Source organism: Oryzias latipes, chromosome 2 (assembly GCF_002234675.1).
Source record: "Oryzias latipes chromosome 2, ASM223467v1".
NCBI classification, from domain to species: Eukaryota; Metazoa; Chordata; class Actinopteri; order Beloniformes; family Adrianichthyidae; genus Oryzias; species Oryzias latipes.
This window is the reverse complement of record NC_019860.2, coordinates 9513525-9528835: the sequence shown is the minus strand read 5'-3', so window position 1 is coordinate 9528835 and position 15311 is coordinate 9513525. Positions and strand designations below refer to the sequence as shown.

The 15311-nt window shown below is 40.1% G+C and overlaps 1 protein-coding gene across 1 annotated transcript in view; it reads left to right on the top strand.

Moving 5' to 3' along the window:
• The window catches only part of LOC101170820 (NACHT, LRR and PYD domains-containing protein 12-like), a 35649-nt gene that overhangs the window by 3597 nt on the left and 16741 nt on the right, over positions 1 to 15311 (top strand). Inside the window, exons 2-8 of the mRNA XM_023949696.1 lie at positions 6355 to 6485; positions 6568 to 6672; positions 9459 to 9557; positions 9952 to 10050; positions 10445 to 10543; positions 11623 to 11669; positions 12204 to 13995. Coding sequence (XP_023805464.1) covers positions 6355 to 6485; positions 6568 to 6672; positions 9459 to 9557; positions 9952 to 10050; positions 10445 to 10543; positions 11623 to 11669; positions 12204 to 13995 — 2372 coding nt within the window. The remainder of the gene's footprint in view (positions 1 to 6354; positions 6486 to 6567; positions 6673 to 9458; positions 9558 to 9951; positions 10051 to 10444; positions 10544 to 11622; positions 11670 to 12203; positions 13996 to 15311) is intronic.

Sequence of the window (15311 nt, the reverse complement as noted above, 5' to 3'; positions counted from 1 at the left end):
AATTTGTACTATCTGTGAGTTCATACTACAAGTGTACTTAAAAATGATGTTTGTGAAGCATCTATTGTGGATTTCTGAAACATTTATTTTTAATTTCTGAAAAATGTATTGTTTTTGTGAAACACATTTGTGTGAAGCATTTAGTGTGCATTTGTGAAATGCAACGTGTGCATCTCCAAATTTATATTGCACGTTTGCATAAAATTACAGTTGTGAATCAGAGCGTGCGTATTTGAAAAACAGGTTGTGTGCATTTCTGATTATTGAGACTAAATTAACTCCACACTTCTGCAGTCATGGGATTATAGTTTATAAATTCTCTTTCTTTCTTGATCTTTAGTTATCTGCAATCCCAAATATGTTAAAATTGTTTTTATTGTTATTTATAGACGTTAGAACACATTATTTAAGAGGAAATAACTCGCCTTTCTTTAGGTTTAGATAAAGTCCTGATGCTTCTGAAAATGTTTCAATAATTTGAAGAACCCTGGGAACGTGTGAGTATTTTTTAAGGAACAATGTGGTGTCGTCTGCCAACTGACTGTTTTTACCAGCAATTGAAATCACATCAATATTACTCGATTTTATATATCTGCAGAACACTTGTGCAACCAGAAGAAAAGTACACAGAAACGGGGCAGAATTGTCTCTAGGTGTGAGTGTGAGTGTATAAAGGTGTGTGATTTATGGCCCTGCAACAGACTGTTGTCCTGTCCAGATTGTCCCCTGCCTTCATCCATGAGGTGCTGGGATAGGCTCCAGCAGCCCTGTGACCCCTTGAGGGACAAAACGGGTTTAGCAGAAGATTGATATATATATATATAGATATATATATATATCTATATATATATATATAGATATATATATATAGATAGATAGATATATAGATAGATAGAGAGAGAGAGAGAGAGAGAGAGAGAGAGAGAGAGAGAGAGAGAAAGAGAGAGAGAGAGGGAGAAAGAGAGAGAGAGATAGATATTAACTTAACAGGTTTTTAAAACTCAAACCACTCTTTAAACTCCCCAAAAGTCCCCAGTGGTCTTTTTGGCCGCCTTTACACTGCATTGTTCCAGTGACTCAATTCCGATTTTTTTCGTCTCACGTGGCACAGATCGGATATGATCAGTGAACGTGTAAGCAGGACAAAAGCGCATGGATTCCGTTTTTCTCAGATCGGATACAGGCCTCTCTCATATGTGGAAATAAATCGGAAATGAATCGGATACGTGCATTTGCGTGTGCCATGTAAGCAGACAAATCGGATATTCCCCAGTAAATGCGAGTCGTACGTCAGTGACGTCAACTCAGGACACCACCAACTGAGATCACATGACTTATTAAGGTGCTTTTTGTGCGCTGATTTTGCTGTCAGCGTGTTACCTTTCAGCCTCAGGCTTCAGACCGTAGTTGGAAACCGCTGTTATGTCCGGTCCGGGTCGGGACGCAAACGGTAACTAATGAAGCGGGACACCGTTGCTATGGAACAGGCAAGAAGCCGTTTAATTCTTTGGGGGGCGTGTATGATGGGGACCGTGTGTGTGTGTGAGCGCGCGCGCGCACGCGTGCTTGCGTGTGTGTGTGTGTGTGTAAGGAGAGAGGTGGGGGGGGGGGGTGTGAGCGCGGAGCGTGGGACTGTCGGAGAACCGTAAATCAAAAATAAGGTGTCTCGCCCAAAAGTTTCGGAGTCTCTTAGCCCACTCTGGAGGCTGAGGGTCCAGAACGGAAAAGTGAACCCCGAGCAAATCTCCCGTGTGTTTCTGACTACAGTCGGAAAAGAGAAGTCATCGCGCAGGAAAGGTTCAACACTTGGATCAAACTGTTCGGACAGCACAACGTCTGCAACACTTCCTCATTCAAAACTCAGAGAGAGCACATAAGACGGCCGAACAGCCCTAATTTTTACCCCCCTGTGCATCCCCTCTGGAGCGCCAAAGGCAACGCCTCCTTCCGTCGCCGCCTTGCCTCCATGACAACCGCAATCACAAAAGTCCGAAAAAGGTCCGCGGAATGCGGAAATACTGCTACGTAGTCCTCAGAACATCTACGTTTGATAGTTTCAGCATTGTATAGTGTAAATGCAAAAACCAGATACGGGTCACTTTTAAAAGATAATGTAAGCGGGTCGTCAAAAAAATCGGATAAAGTCAGAAAATCGGATATGGGGATCAAGACCTGCAGTGTAAAGGCGGCCTTAAGGCCTGTTCACACCGGGACGAATTTCGCCGGCGATTTTCGCCGACGTTTAACGCCTCGTGACTAAACAAAGGGCCCCAATGAGAGTGTGCACACCGACGCGAAAAAACGCCAGGCGTTAAAGCGTCAAAAAAAAAAAACGCCTCGGGTTCGTTTTTTTTTTTTCGACGCGTCGCGTCGAAATCTACTCGACCAATGAGAACGGCGCTTTTGCTCACGTGTCTGGAGCTTCTGAAGTTACAGTAAAACACAACTTGGGGGCGCTCAAACAAAACTGCCTTGCTGAGCACACATACCAGCGAAGAAGATAGACGCCAAGTAGCGTCTACACAGCCGCGAAGCAATAATGACGGACATTCTAAAACATCCCTGAACCAAGCACCAGTTGGAGCTACTGGTGCTTGAAATATTCATGTTTTCTTTGTTTGATTCTGACAAGCGTGTAAATACTTGCTCTCTTCTTCTGAGTGAAAAGCGACTTTAAGAAGCGTAAAGTTGCGCAGCGCCACCTTGTGTACAGGAGTATTTCGGTTTTACATTAAGCGCCATCTAATGTCAGGGAATGAAATTGCATGTTCACTCCACTCATCGTCAGCGAAAATCGCCTGGGTGTGAACACAAAAAACGTGGCGAAAAACGCTGGCGAATAACGCCTGGCGAATATTCGTCCCGGTGTGTACGGGCCTTTAGTCGTGATTATGCACATAATACTAAATTACCCAACTTGTACCATTAGTGTCCTGTGAAAGGATGTTCTCGAAACCAGGAGAAATTATTTCTAAATGATGCATCTACCTCTGACTAAATGTGTTAAAGCAGCTGATGTAAGTGCACTGTAAAATAGTTGATGTAGATTTTACAGGAACTTACTGGCAGCTGGATGCCAGTAATTATTGTAAAGCATTTTACAACTTTACTAAAGTTAAATGAAATACAGTAGAATTTCTATAAACTGTATTGCATTTTAAGTAATAAAGCTATAAATTGAAATGCAGTACATAGATATTTTATTGTATTTAATTTTACAGTTGTACCATCCTAAAATAAAAAAATAGTTCCTGGTATCCAGGTGCCAGTAGTTATTATAAATGTAATTGTACTGTGCTGTGTTTTGCAATAACATTGCTGCATTTTCATTTTCACTTTATTTACTTTACGATAAATATGGAAAATAAAAGTTTCCTCTGGTTCTCTTACAACAACTTCTTTAGCTGTTTTTAGGCCATTTTTACCTTTTTACTTGGTTCATTACAGACACTCTTCATATTCACATTGAAAGAACCAGACAGAGTCATGTAATTCTATTTCACACCACTGAACAATTTCAAGTCCACTTGAATGAAACTAACAGATGCACAGAGAAAATATACAAACTCAACACACAAAGGTTTCCACTGAGGCTTGAACCAAGAACTTCTTGCTGTGAGGGTGCAGACCACTGCACCACATCAACACAGTTTTAACGGACCTATAATAAAATTGTTTTAACAGTGTAGTGTTTAGTTTCATTCCTAGCTTCATTCCTAAAAAAAAAGCCTTACAATAATTGTTAAAAGTATTGACAAATTCAACCAGCTTTTACTTTTTCACACATGACTAGTTAGCATTTGTCATGCTTCGTTTGCATTCATTTGCAATCCATATTTATTTATTTTGAAGGTAACTGTTTAGTTTACTACAATCATTCAGTTATTGTTCAAAGTTGAAAAACCTGTGAGGCATGTTTTTAGACTGAGTAAGACACAGTTATACAGTAAACCCTTGTTTTTCACAGGGGTTACGTTCCAAAAAGTACCCGTGATAGGCAAAATCCGTGAAGAAGAAACCTTTATTTTTTTCTTACAATTATTATACATTTAAAAACTCTATTATACATTGAAAAGAAAGAACAAACCATTTCACAGATCAAAGTACTTTAGAAATGTTTTTTTCAACAAATAACTTCTGTATCATACTGTGAAATAATAATTTCAATCATCAATGTGAACGGAAGGATTCAAATTCGTGGAGATTAGCCCCGCCCACCGCTACCCGAGTAATTGGATTAAACGGGAGAAAATTTTAAATGATTATGAAAAAAATACAAAGTAAAGTCGGACAAATAGTGACTCAGGTGTATTTCACTGCTCTACAGACTGAGCCGCTGCATCCTGACTCCGCTCTGCAGTGTTTTCTTCTTTGAAGCCCGCGGTGCAGGTGTGTTTGTTCAGGAGGAGAACATAGTGATAGGCAGTTGTTGTCGCTCTTTTTTGATGTTTTACGTACATGTACATATTAAACTGCAACGTTATTGACGCGCAGGTAGAAAAGAAGCGGAGTGACTTTTTAGCCAATCAGAATGCAGAACACAATGCACAATGCAAATCCGTGAAGTAGCGAAACCGTGAAAAGTAAACCGCGTTATAGCGAGGGATCACTGTATACGGAAGTGAACTTATGAAGCTGTAATACTAACCACTGCACCACCATGCAATCTCTGAACAGGATCAAACTGAATTCTTTTCTGCCAAAAAATGTACAGTCTCTCCTTTTTAACCCTTGTGCTATCCTAGGCACTTTACCATTGGGAGTTGGGTCATCTAGACCCAGTAGACAGTGCTCTGAACTTTTTTTCTTCAATGATTCGTGATCTTCACTGATGTCCATGGATTACATGAAATCTTTCCACCTTTATCCACCTTTGTCATGGTAGGGAGAACTCGTCAATGTAAGGGTGGGGTCATCTAGGATAGCACAAGGGTTAAAAGCAGCAACTTTTTTATTTTTCCCACTCACACACAGTTGAAACACAATCATTTTCAAAAATTTAAACCCATTTTGGGAAAGCACATAGAAAAACAAAGTCACCCTTTTCCTGCCCATCTCTACCTGTAAATATTACATTGAGGTTTACAGTAGTGAACATGAGCATTTTCAAATTCATTGGTGTGGGCAGAAAATGGTTTTTATCACATGTTTAACTATTGAGGTATGATGTAAAAAATAAAATACTGTGTCGTGTTTTACAGGTTTTGGTGAGTAGTACAGTAAAATACTACCCAGTTACAGTATAGTTACCATAAAGGTGCTTCCAGCAATAATAACTTCTCTCATTTTGCAGCTTTTATTGTTAAATACATTTCACAGAAATGAATTTTTCCTTAAAGTATTTCTTTTTTTCTTTTTTCTGGCCACCATGGTGGCATTGGTTAGCGCTCTTGCCTCTGAGCAAAAAGGGACCTGGAACAGAACACCAATGGGGATTTTGTGGCCCACACCCTGTCTTTCGCCCACGAGAAACCGGGATAGGCTCCGGCAGCTCCGTGACCCCGAAAGGGGAAAAAGGGGGTTTAGAAGATGAATGAATGATTCTATTTTCAGAAGTTTATTTATGATGTTGATTTGGAGCAAGTAGTGGATTCTCAGTCTAATGATTGTTCAATTAAAAAACATGCTAAACCTTATTTTAAAAAATTATATTGTTACTGAACAAAGTTTTCTGATTTTGAATACACAATTAGGGAAAACAAAATAGAGCAATAATTTCTAGCCTTCACCTATTAATATCTAAATACTATAAAGCATCGTAGATATACCGGTACTCATATCTAATTACAAAACAAAAGCTTCACTTATTCTGCAAGTCAAAATCAACTATATATGTTATAAATGAGGCAACATGTGGATTCAAGGTCACTGATTTTTGATGGACCCTTTTGCCAGACCATCGACTAACTTGGGTCTTTGACTGGCATTTGGACCTCTCTGGATTAATTCTAAGGATGAACATGAAAGCAGAAGACAGTAGAGACTGTTGGACACAGTCTGTACTTCTTTGAAGTAATATTTTGGAATTTGACTTGATGAGACTCTTTTTTTTGCCAGTGACTTCAAGAGGCAAGTTTATTTTTATAGCACATTTCATGAAGAAAGACCATTCAAGAGTAGTAATTATTTTCTATATCTCGTGCTATACTCAAGACAAACTTGCTTGAACAGAGTCACTGTACTGTGGTTTCTAAGTTTGTAAACAATGTGGCATGAACTAAAAGCCTTTCACTGCTGTCTGACTGAATTCAAGGTCAGAACCTGAGAGGAAACACAAGAGAAGAGCCAATCAGTGGAGGAGCAGCTGATCTGTTGGTGAAGGAGGATCAGAGCTGATGTCTGTTTACTCTGCAGATGATGGTGGAAGGTATGTGTGAATCCAGTGAATCCAGCAGCATGGATCAGTGGGAGGACACTCAGGAGGGAGCCCCTCCGACTAAAAAAAGGAGAGATGCAGAGCATGAGAGCCAGAGCAAAGCTCAGAGGTGAGATGAACATCTCCAACTGTCCATGATCTTCTCCATGTCAGAGCTCAGCACTCACACCAGCAACCTTCATTCTTAACAGGAACCAACCTGGACCTGGATCTGAATCCAGCTGGGGGTCCAACAGGAGTGACACGTCCAAGGGTATACCTCCTGACTTCAAAGACATCCGTTCAGGAGTGGCACCGTAAGTGTTTGTCACATAGTTGTTATGGTCCTTTCACGATGGAGGGGACCTTACAGGATTACAACAAAAGTTGGACCTCTAAATTTTGAGGTTGTTCTTGAAGATTCAGGTGAGGACCTGTGCATTGTCTACGTGGCCCAAATGAAACCTTGTTATCCCACGGCAGCAGAACTGGACAGGAAACACCATAGTCTTCACAATTTTCCAAGAAGATAGTGATGATGGTGGACTTTGAAGGTTTTATGTGATTTACTATGGAAGCGATTCTGTAGCATAAATAAAAAGCAAAGTCAAAACCAGAAATGCTTTTTCATTTTCAAAATGAAGCTGCATTTTTTGACTCAAAATTAAAATGAAAAGTCAATCCTTCAAAATGCTTTTTCATTTCTTTCCTCAACACAGCTTTTTCTGTCACTTAATTAAAATGAAAATGGTATTTGACATTTCATTTTCAAGATGTTCCATGGTAAATGTGTAGCATAATTCATTTAGAAATGTCTAATTTGATCATTTAAAATGGATTAATAGAAATGCTTTTTCATTTTCAAAATGTAACTGCATCAAATGACTCAAAATTAAAATGAAAAAGCAATATTTCCAAATGCTTTATCATTTTATACTTAAAACCGCTTATTGTGTGTCATAATTAAAATGAAAATGCAAAGAGGGGATTGCATTTGCATTTTTAAATCCACCCTGGGAAACTTGTCTCAATAATCATTTTTTAAAAGCATTAGCAGAGGGGAGGGGGGTTGATGACGTCACTGCTTTCTCCGTGTGTCCGGCCGCTGAAGTTGGCTTGCGATTCACAGCTTCTGATTCGCGAGGGCACTAAAGGAACATTCCACTGCATTCGATCCAGGAATCCAGGTTTAAGCAGTCCAGGTCCAGCGGTTTGTGAACATGTTGCGGTTTTAGGTGATCTTAATGCGAAAAATGGAGCCTTTAGTGCCCTCACGAATCAGAAGCTGCGAATCGCAAGCCAACTTCAGCCAATTATCTGTTGATGGGTCTCCAGCTGTCATCAAACAGCAAATTCAGCGCAAAGCTGCAAATAAATTTGTAAATATGTGGGAATTACATCAGTCTTTATTTTGTTCTGGACACCACTGGAAACACAAATCCATATGATGGTTTCTCAGATCGCAGCAGCATTTCCGCCTTCAGAGATCATGATCGGGAGCTTCGCGCTCCGCTATGCGAAGGCAGCTGGCGGTCCGAAGAACAAAAGCTTGTCTGCGGTGCGTCAGGAGGAGGACGGCAGAAGGCGGACATGCTGCTATGTAGTCCTGAGAAGCTGTGTACAGTCATCAGAAGTTCACAACCAACTCAAACCGTCTTCTCTGCCGCTAACACAGTCTGCTCCTGGAGTGTCTGTGTCTCTCAGCGGCCGGACACACGGAGAAAGCAGTGATGTCATCGCCCCGCCTTCCTTCTGGAAATGCTTTTAAGAAATTATTATTGAGACAAGTTTCCCAGGGTGGATTTGAAAATGCAAATTCAATCCCCTATCTGCTTTTTCATTTCAATTATGACACACAATAAGCGGTTTTAAGTATAAAATGAAAAAGAATTTGGAAATATTGCTTTTTCATTTTACTTTTGAGTCATTTGATGCAGTTACATTTTGAAAATTAAAAAGCATTTCTATTAATCCATTTTAATTGTCAAATTAGACATTTCTAGATGAATTTTGCTACACATTTACTAGAAAACATTTTGAAAATTAAATGTCAAATACCATTTTCTTTATCATTTTAATTAAGTGACAGAATAAGCAGTGTTGAAGAAGAAAATGAAAAAGCATTTTGGTGGATTGCTTTTTCATTTTAATTTTGAGTCAAAAAATGCAACTTCGTTTTGAAAATGAAAAAGCATTTCTAGTTTTGACTTTGCTTTTTATTTATGCTACAGAATCGCTTCCATAATTTACTACATCTTATACAAAAACAGGGGGAAGGGGTGTGGCGATCTAATAGTTTGCATATCGCCCTGATAAAATACACCTGTGCGGGTTAGAGAAGAGAGGCGTGCACTCAAATTAGAGTGCCATCAACTGTAGAAAGAGCAGGCATAAAAAGACACAGGCAGAGGATCTGGAGTGTGAGGAGTCAGAGAGAGGAGGAAGCTGTAAGAGGCGCCAACTCAACTAACGCCCACTTGGGAAGCCAGGCCGATGGTGGCGGAGCGCAACGCCATCTTGGTGGGGTCGACGGCGCTCACATGACAATGCTTTCTACAGCCTTTGGTCGCATCTAAGTAGCTTTCATATAATTTATATATATTTATGTGTATATATATTTATACATATATATATAAATATATAATATATATGTGTATCATTTGTTGTTAAATAAGAGAAACAGTCAGCCTTAAAAGCTCAAACTTTAATGAAAAATATGGTGGTTGCAGGACTTCTTAAAAGAAAACAATTATTACAAAGAACTTTTAAAAATAATTCTTAAACATGTAAAAGTTTTAGACCTCTTTGACATGTATTTTAAATTATTTACAAAAGCCCAACAATAATTCAATGGGAAGTCAATAACTATAATAAATAATAACAATATATGCAGAATAAGTCAATAATTATAATAATAATAATCAATCAATAATAAATAATAATAATAAAAAATCAATAGTACTTCAATAATAACAAATGATAAGAATAAATAAATAATAAGTCAACAATAAGTCCAAAAGTCAATAACAGATTTTGTAGCATGTAATTCATCAAAGTGCATCTTGGCTGCATGTATTACATCAGCAAACTTTATTTTTCACAGGAACCGACCTGGATCTGAATCCAGCTGTGTGTCCTTCAGGAGTGACATGTCCAAGGGGATACCTCCTGAATTCAAAGACATTCATTCAGGAGTGGACGAGTAAGTGTTTGTCACATAGTTGTTATGGACTCAACAGAAATATTTGATGAATTGGAGGATTTTTGAACCCAAATGATCGCTTATTATTCAAACTCCAAACTCTCAGCTCACTAAATGGAATTGGTTGATTTCAAATAAATAAATTAAAAGAAAACCTATCTACATGATAATATATCAAACCTTTTTTAGTCATAAGTTCTAGAAAATTAGAAATGTTGCATTAATTGCAACAATTAATTGCTTGTTTGATACATTTTGGCAAATTAAGATGAAGTTTATGTAAAGGAAAATATTGAAGGTGTTTGCTTAAAGTTTGCAGAGGTTTTGTAGCATGCAATGCAGCAAAGTGCATCTTGGCTGTACGTATTACATCAGCAAACTTTATTTTTCACAGGAACCAACCTGGATCTGGATCCAGCTGTGTGTCCTTCAGGAGTGACAGGTCCAAGGGGATACCTCCTGAATTCAAAGACAATCATTCAGGAGTGGACGAGTAAGTGTTTGTCACATAGTTGTTATGGACTCAACACGAATATTTGATGAATTGGAGGATTTTTGAACCCAAATGATCACTTGGTGATTCAAACTCCAAACTGTCAGCCCACTAAATGGAATTGGTTGCTTTCAAATAATTAAAAAAGAAACAAAACAAATCTACTATCAAACCTAGTCAAGATTTTTAGTCATAAGTTCTAGAAAACTAGAAAGGTTGCATTAATTGCAACATTAATTGCTTGTTTGATACATTTTGGCAAATTAAGATGAAGTTTATGTAAAGGAAAATATTGAAGGTGTTTGCTTAAAGTTTGCAGAGGTTTTGTCGCATGAAATGCATCAAAGTGCATCTTGGCTGCACGTATTACATCAGCAAACTTTATTTTTCACAGGAACCAACCTGGATCTGAATCCAGCTGTATGTCCTTCAGGAGTGACAGGTCCAAGGGGATACCTCCTGAATTCAAAGACAATCATTCAGGAGTGGACGAGTAAGTGTTTGTCTCATAGTTGTTATGGACTCAACAGAAATATTTGATGAATTGGAGGATTTTTGAACCCAAATGATCGCTTATTATTTAAACTCCAAACTCTCAGCTCACTAAATGGAATTGGTTGATTTCAAATAAATAAAAAAGAAACAAAACAAATCTACATGATAATATATCAAACCTTTTTTAGTCATAAGGTCTAGAAAATTAGAAAGGTTGCATTAATTCCCATGGGAAGTTACTAGGTGTCACAGATGATCCGTGATCCATTTGGGTTACTAGCCCCCCCGGTTCTGCACCGACGTGTGCCGCGGATTGCCCCCCCCCCTTCATCCCTCCACGCACTTCATTTAAATCAATTTTCTGTCCACAAGTCACGTCCTCTGCTTTTGATTTAACACACATAAAAGGCGCTGCTGGATGTTTGTCCAAAAGTGTTTAGAAACCTGACGCTCCTGTCGCGTGTGGGAGGAGCTACCGTCAAAAGTTTTTCTCACCCAAACAAACAAACAAACAAACAAACAAACAAACCAAAATGAGTAACCTTAACATATATATGAACATGTATGTGCTACAGATAAATACTGAAAACAAAGAATAAATGTATATTTTAACTCAAAGAAATGTGTGCATTTATTAAAGATTAAATAATCTGAAATAATAAACTGATTAAGAAGACAGTTTGCAGTGCTGGGGGGTTACCGCCATTTTGTTGTGGGTGTTGCATCGTATGCTGCCATTACACCTTATAAGTAAAAGTAAACTCATAGTTTACTAGGGACAGAACTGTTTGAACGGCCCTCTGATAGGTATTTGCAGAAAGCCTTCCACTTTCTATCATTTCTGTTCCAAAACAGTTTCAAACACTAAAATCAGAGCAAGTCCAAGTGTCTCTGGAGTTCAGGAACCCTCAGAGAAAGTTGGTGAAGCAAAGTGACGACTGAGAGTTCAGAATCCCAAACAGAAAGCAGAGCTTTGATCTGAATCTGAAGATCAGAGAGGATCTGCTCCATGATCAGAGTTAGTCTGGAACTTCCCACTGACTGCTTTGATTGTTGTTCACTAACATTTCTCCACAGAGAGAAGAAGAGGAGAAGACCCCAGTCTGCAGAAAGACCCAGAGCTAGTGAGTCAGAGCCTGATCATCTGCTGATGGATTCTTCTGGAAACATCTGCTGGGGTTGTAATAATAATAAATTGTATTTACATGGCGCCTTTCTGGACACTCAAGGTCGCTTCACAGTACACAAGTATGTAAAAACATAAAAATACAACAATAAAACTCCAAAACACAAAATAAGTTAACGGTTAAAAACAGCAATATAAATATTATTTGCTGAATTCATGACGAAAATGGTGAGTTTTGAGATGTTTAAAAAAATGAAATGTGAGTCCATATTTTGTAGATCAGAGGTAGATTCCAGAGTTGTGGGGCAGAGCTGCTGAATGCTCTCTACCCCCCCCCCCCCCCCCCCATGGTAAAGAGACGTGGTCGTGGAACAGTCAGTCGAAGGGAGAAAGAGGATCTGAGTGAGCAAGTGGGGAAAGCAACAGTCAGGAGCTCTGAAAGATACGGAGGGGCAAGGTGGTGGAGGGCTTTGAAGGTTAAAATCAGTGTTGAACACTCATGAAGGAACTTTCTTCTCTGCTCTTTCAGCAGATGTCGATCTGCAGGAGATGTTTGGAGAACATCATATCAGTCTGAGGAGCAGAAGTGAACATGTGGCTGAAGGAACTGAAGAAGCAGGAAGAGAAACGCTCTTCAACAGGGTCTACACTGAGCTCTACATCACAGAGGAACTGAGACCAGAGGGTCACACCCAACATGAGGTGATGCAGCTGGAGACAACCACCAAGACCAACAAGCTCCATGACACTGCAATCAAGAACCCAGACATCTTCAAAGTCTTCCCTGACCAACACAGATCCATCAGAGTGGTTCTGACCAGCGGAGTTGCTGGAGCTGGAAAAAGCTTCTCAGTGCAGAAGTTCACTCTGGACTGGGCCGAGGGCTTGGAGAACCAAGACATCAGTGCTGTGGTTCCTCTGTCCTTCAGGGAGATGAACTTGATCAGAGATGAGCAGCACAGTCTTCTCTCTCTGATCCAGCTGTTCCATCCAACACTCCAGAAGATCCCAGCAGAACAGCTGTCTGTCTGCAAACTTCTGTTCATCTTTGATGGTCTGGATGAAAGCAGACTTTCTCTGGACTTCAACAACAGTCTGGTGGTGTCTGATGTCACACACAAGTCCTCAGTCAACGTGCTGCTCACTAACCTCATCCAGGGACGTCTGCTGCCCTCAGCTCTGGTCTGGATCACTTCCAGACCTGCAGCAGCCAATCAGATCCCTCCTTCATGTGTGGACAGACTGACAGAAGTACGAGGCTTCAATGATGCTCAGAAGGAGGAGTACTTCAGGAGGAGGTTCCCAGATGAAGAGCTGTCCAGCAGAATCATCTCCCACATCAAGGGCTCCATGTCCCTCTACATCATGTGTGAGGTTCCAGTCTTCTGCTGGATCACTGCTGTGGTTCTGGAGAACCTGCTGACCACAGAGCAGAGAGGAGAGCTGCCCACCACCCTGACTGACATGTACTCCCACTTCCTGATGGTCCAGACAAAGAGGAAGAAGAACAAGTACCAGCAGGAACATCAGACAAGTCCACAAGAGCTGACAGAGACTGACAGAGAAGTTCTTCTGAAGCTGGGGAGGCTGGCATTTGAACATCTGGAGAAAGGAAACATCATGTTCTACCAAGAAGACCTGCAGCAGTGTGGTCTGGATGTCACAGAGGCCTCAGTGTACTCTGGAGTTTGTACTGAGATCTTCAGAAGAAAGTGTGAGATCTTCCAGAAAGCGGTCTACAGCTTTGTTCATCTGAGCGTTCAGGAGTTTCTGGCTGCAGTCTACATGTTCCACTGTTACTCCAACAGGAAGGTAAAGGTCATTGAGGACTTACTGGAGGCCAAAATGGAGAACCCATCCCTGGATGAGTTTCTGAGTAGAGTCATGGAGAAATCCCTGCAGAGTAAAACTGGACACCTGGACCTACTTGTTCGCTTCCTTCATGGTCTCTCTGTGGAGTCCAACCAGAGAGTCTTAGGAAGCCTGCTGGGTCAGACAGAGAAGAATCCAGGAACTATCCAGTGGGCCATCAACAAGCTGAAGAGAGTCAACATCAGTGGAGTATCTCCTGTCAGAAGCATCAACATCTATCACTGTCTGATGGAGATGAAGGACCTCTCAGTTCATCAGGAGATCCAAGAGTTTCTGAAGTCAGAGAACAAATCAGAGAAGAGACTCTCAGAGATCCACTGCTCAGCTCTGGCCTACACTCTGCAGATGTCAGAAGAGGTTCTGGATGAACTGGACTTGGACCAGTACAAAACATCATCAGATGAGGCTACACGGAGACTGATCCCAGCTGTGAGGAACTGCAGAAGGTTCAGGTGAGTCCAGAAGTGATTGTGATGATACATCAGATCAGCTATTAGATTTAATTTCTGGAATCAAGTCCAACTCTCCAGACCTTCCTGATTCTGTAGAAAAGATAACTGACACTAAACCTTCTCACAGAGTGCTCCACTTAGAGCTGCAGCTATAGACGACTTCAGTGATCACAGGCTCTATTTAGTTTTCTATTTAGGCTTCCGTCTAATCAAAATACATAGAATGAAAGGTTTGAAAGTGTTATGAAATCAAAACATGAAAGAAGAAAATCAGTTTGTTTTTCACACACATTATCCTTTTAGCTTAAGAGCAAAGAACGACCATTTTATCCAAATGAAATCCGATCCAGAACCTTCACAATGTCAGTCATTCTAGAAGTACATTTATAAAATGGTCTTTCTTCTGTTAATAATCCTCTTTGTACATAAATCAATGATATGTGAATGAAACGGTTTGATAACTAAAAGAAGAAATTGCAGAATAATTCCAGAGTACAGAGGAGCAAAGAAGTGAAGAAACATTTACATGTCAGCCAGCTGGTAAAAGACCCCCCCCCCCCCCCCCCCCAGCAACGTTTCTTTGACAACAACACAAACAGCTTCAAGATACCATCAAGTAAAGATTTATAAAAGCTCTTTCAGAATAGAAACATTCACTTTACCCTTTTTGTACCAAGAACACCTTCTAGAACAGGTGTTAGGCAACCTGCGGCCCTGTGCGGCAACGTTATTGACGCACAGGTAGAGAAGAAGTGGGGTGACTTTTTAGCCAATCAGAATGCAGAACACAATGCACGATGCAAATGCGTGAAGTAGCGAAACTGTGAAAAGTAAACCGCGTTATAGTGAGGGATCAATGTATCACCAAATTAACTATCGCAATGTATCGACGAAACAATTTTTTCTTACACCCTACTGTTACGGCTCCCTGTGCTTTCATTTCTGTAGGAAAACGAGTGGCTCTTTGAGTGGTTAAGGTTGCCGACCCCTGTTCTAGAAAGTTCTGCTTGAAAGTTGGTGCTGCTGTGGTTCCATTCATGACGGGTGATGTGGATCTGAGGAGGAAATTAGATATAAAATTCTGCAACAGAACAGGAGGATTAACTATTGTTGTTTACATCTTCAGAGCTAAAAAAAATATCTACAATAAAAACTTGAAAAAGCATTTTTTTAAATGAAATCAGAAAACTCAGAGAAAAAACTATCAACATTCAACCGTGACAATGATGGTTGAATGTTTACATTCAGCTATCATTGGCGGCGGTGGCGGTGGATTTCTCAGTTTGGGCACCCCAGGTGAACAATAACATGGGGCC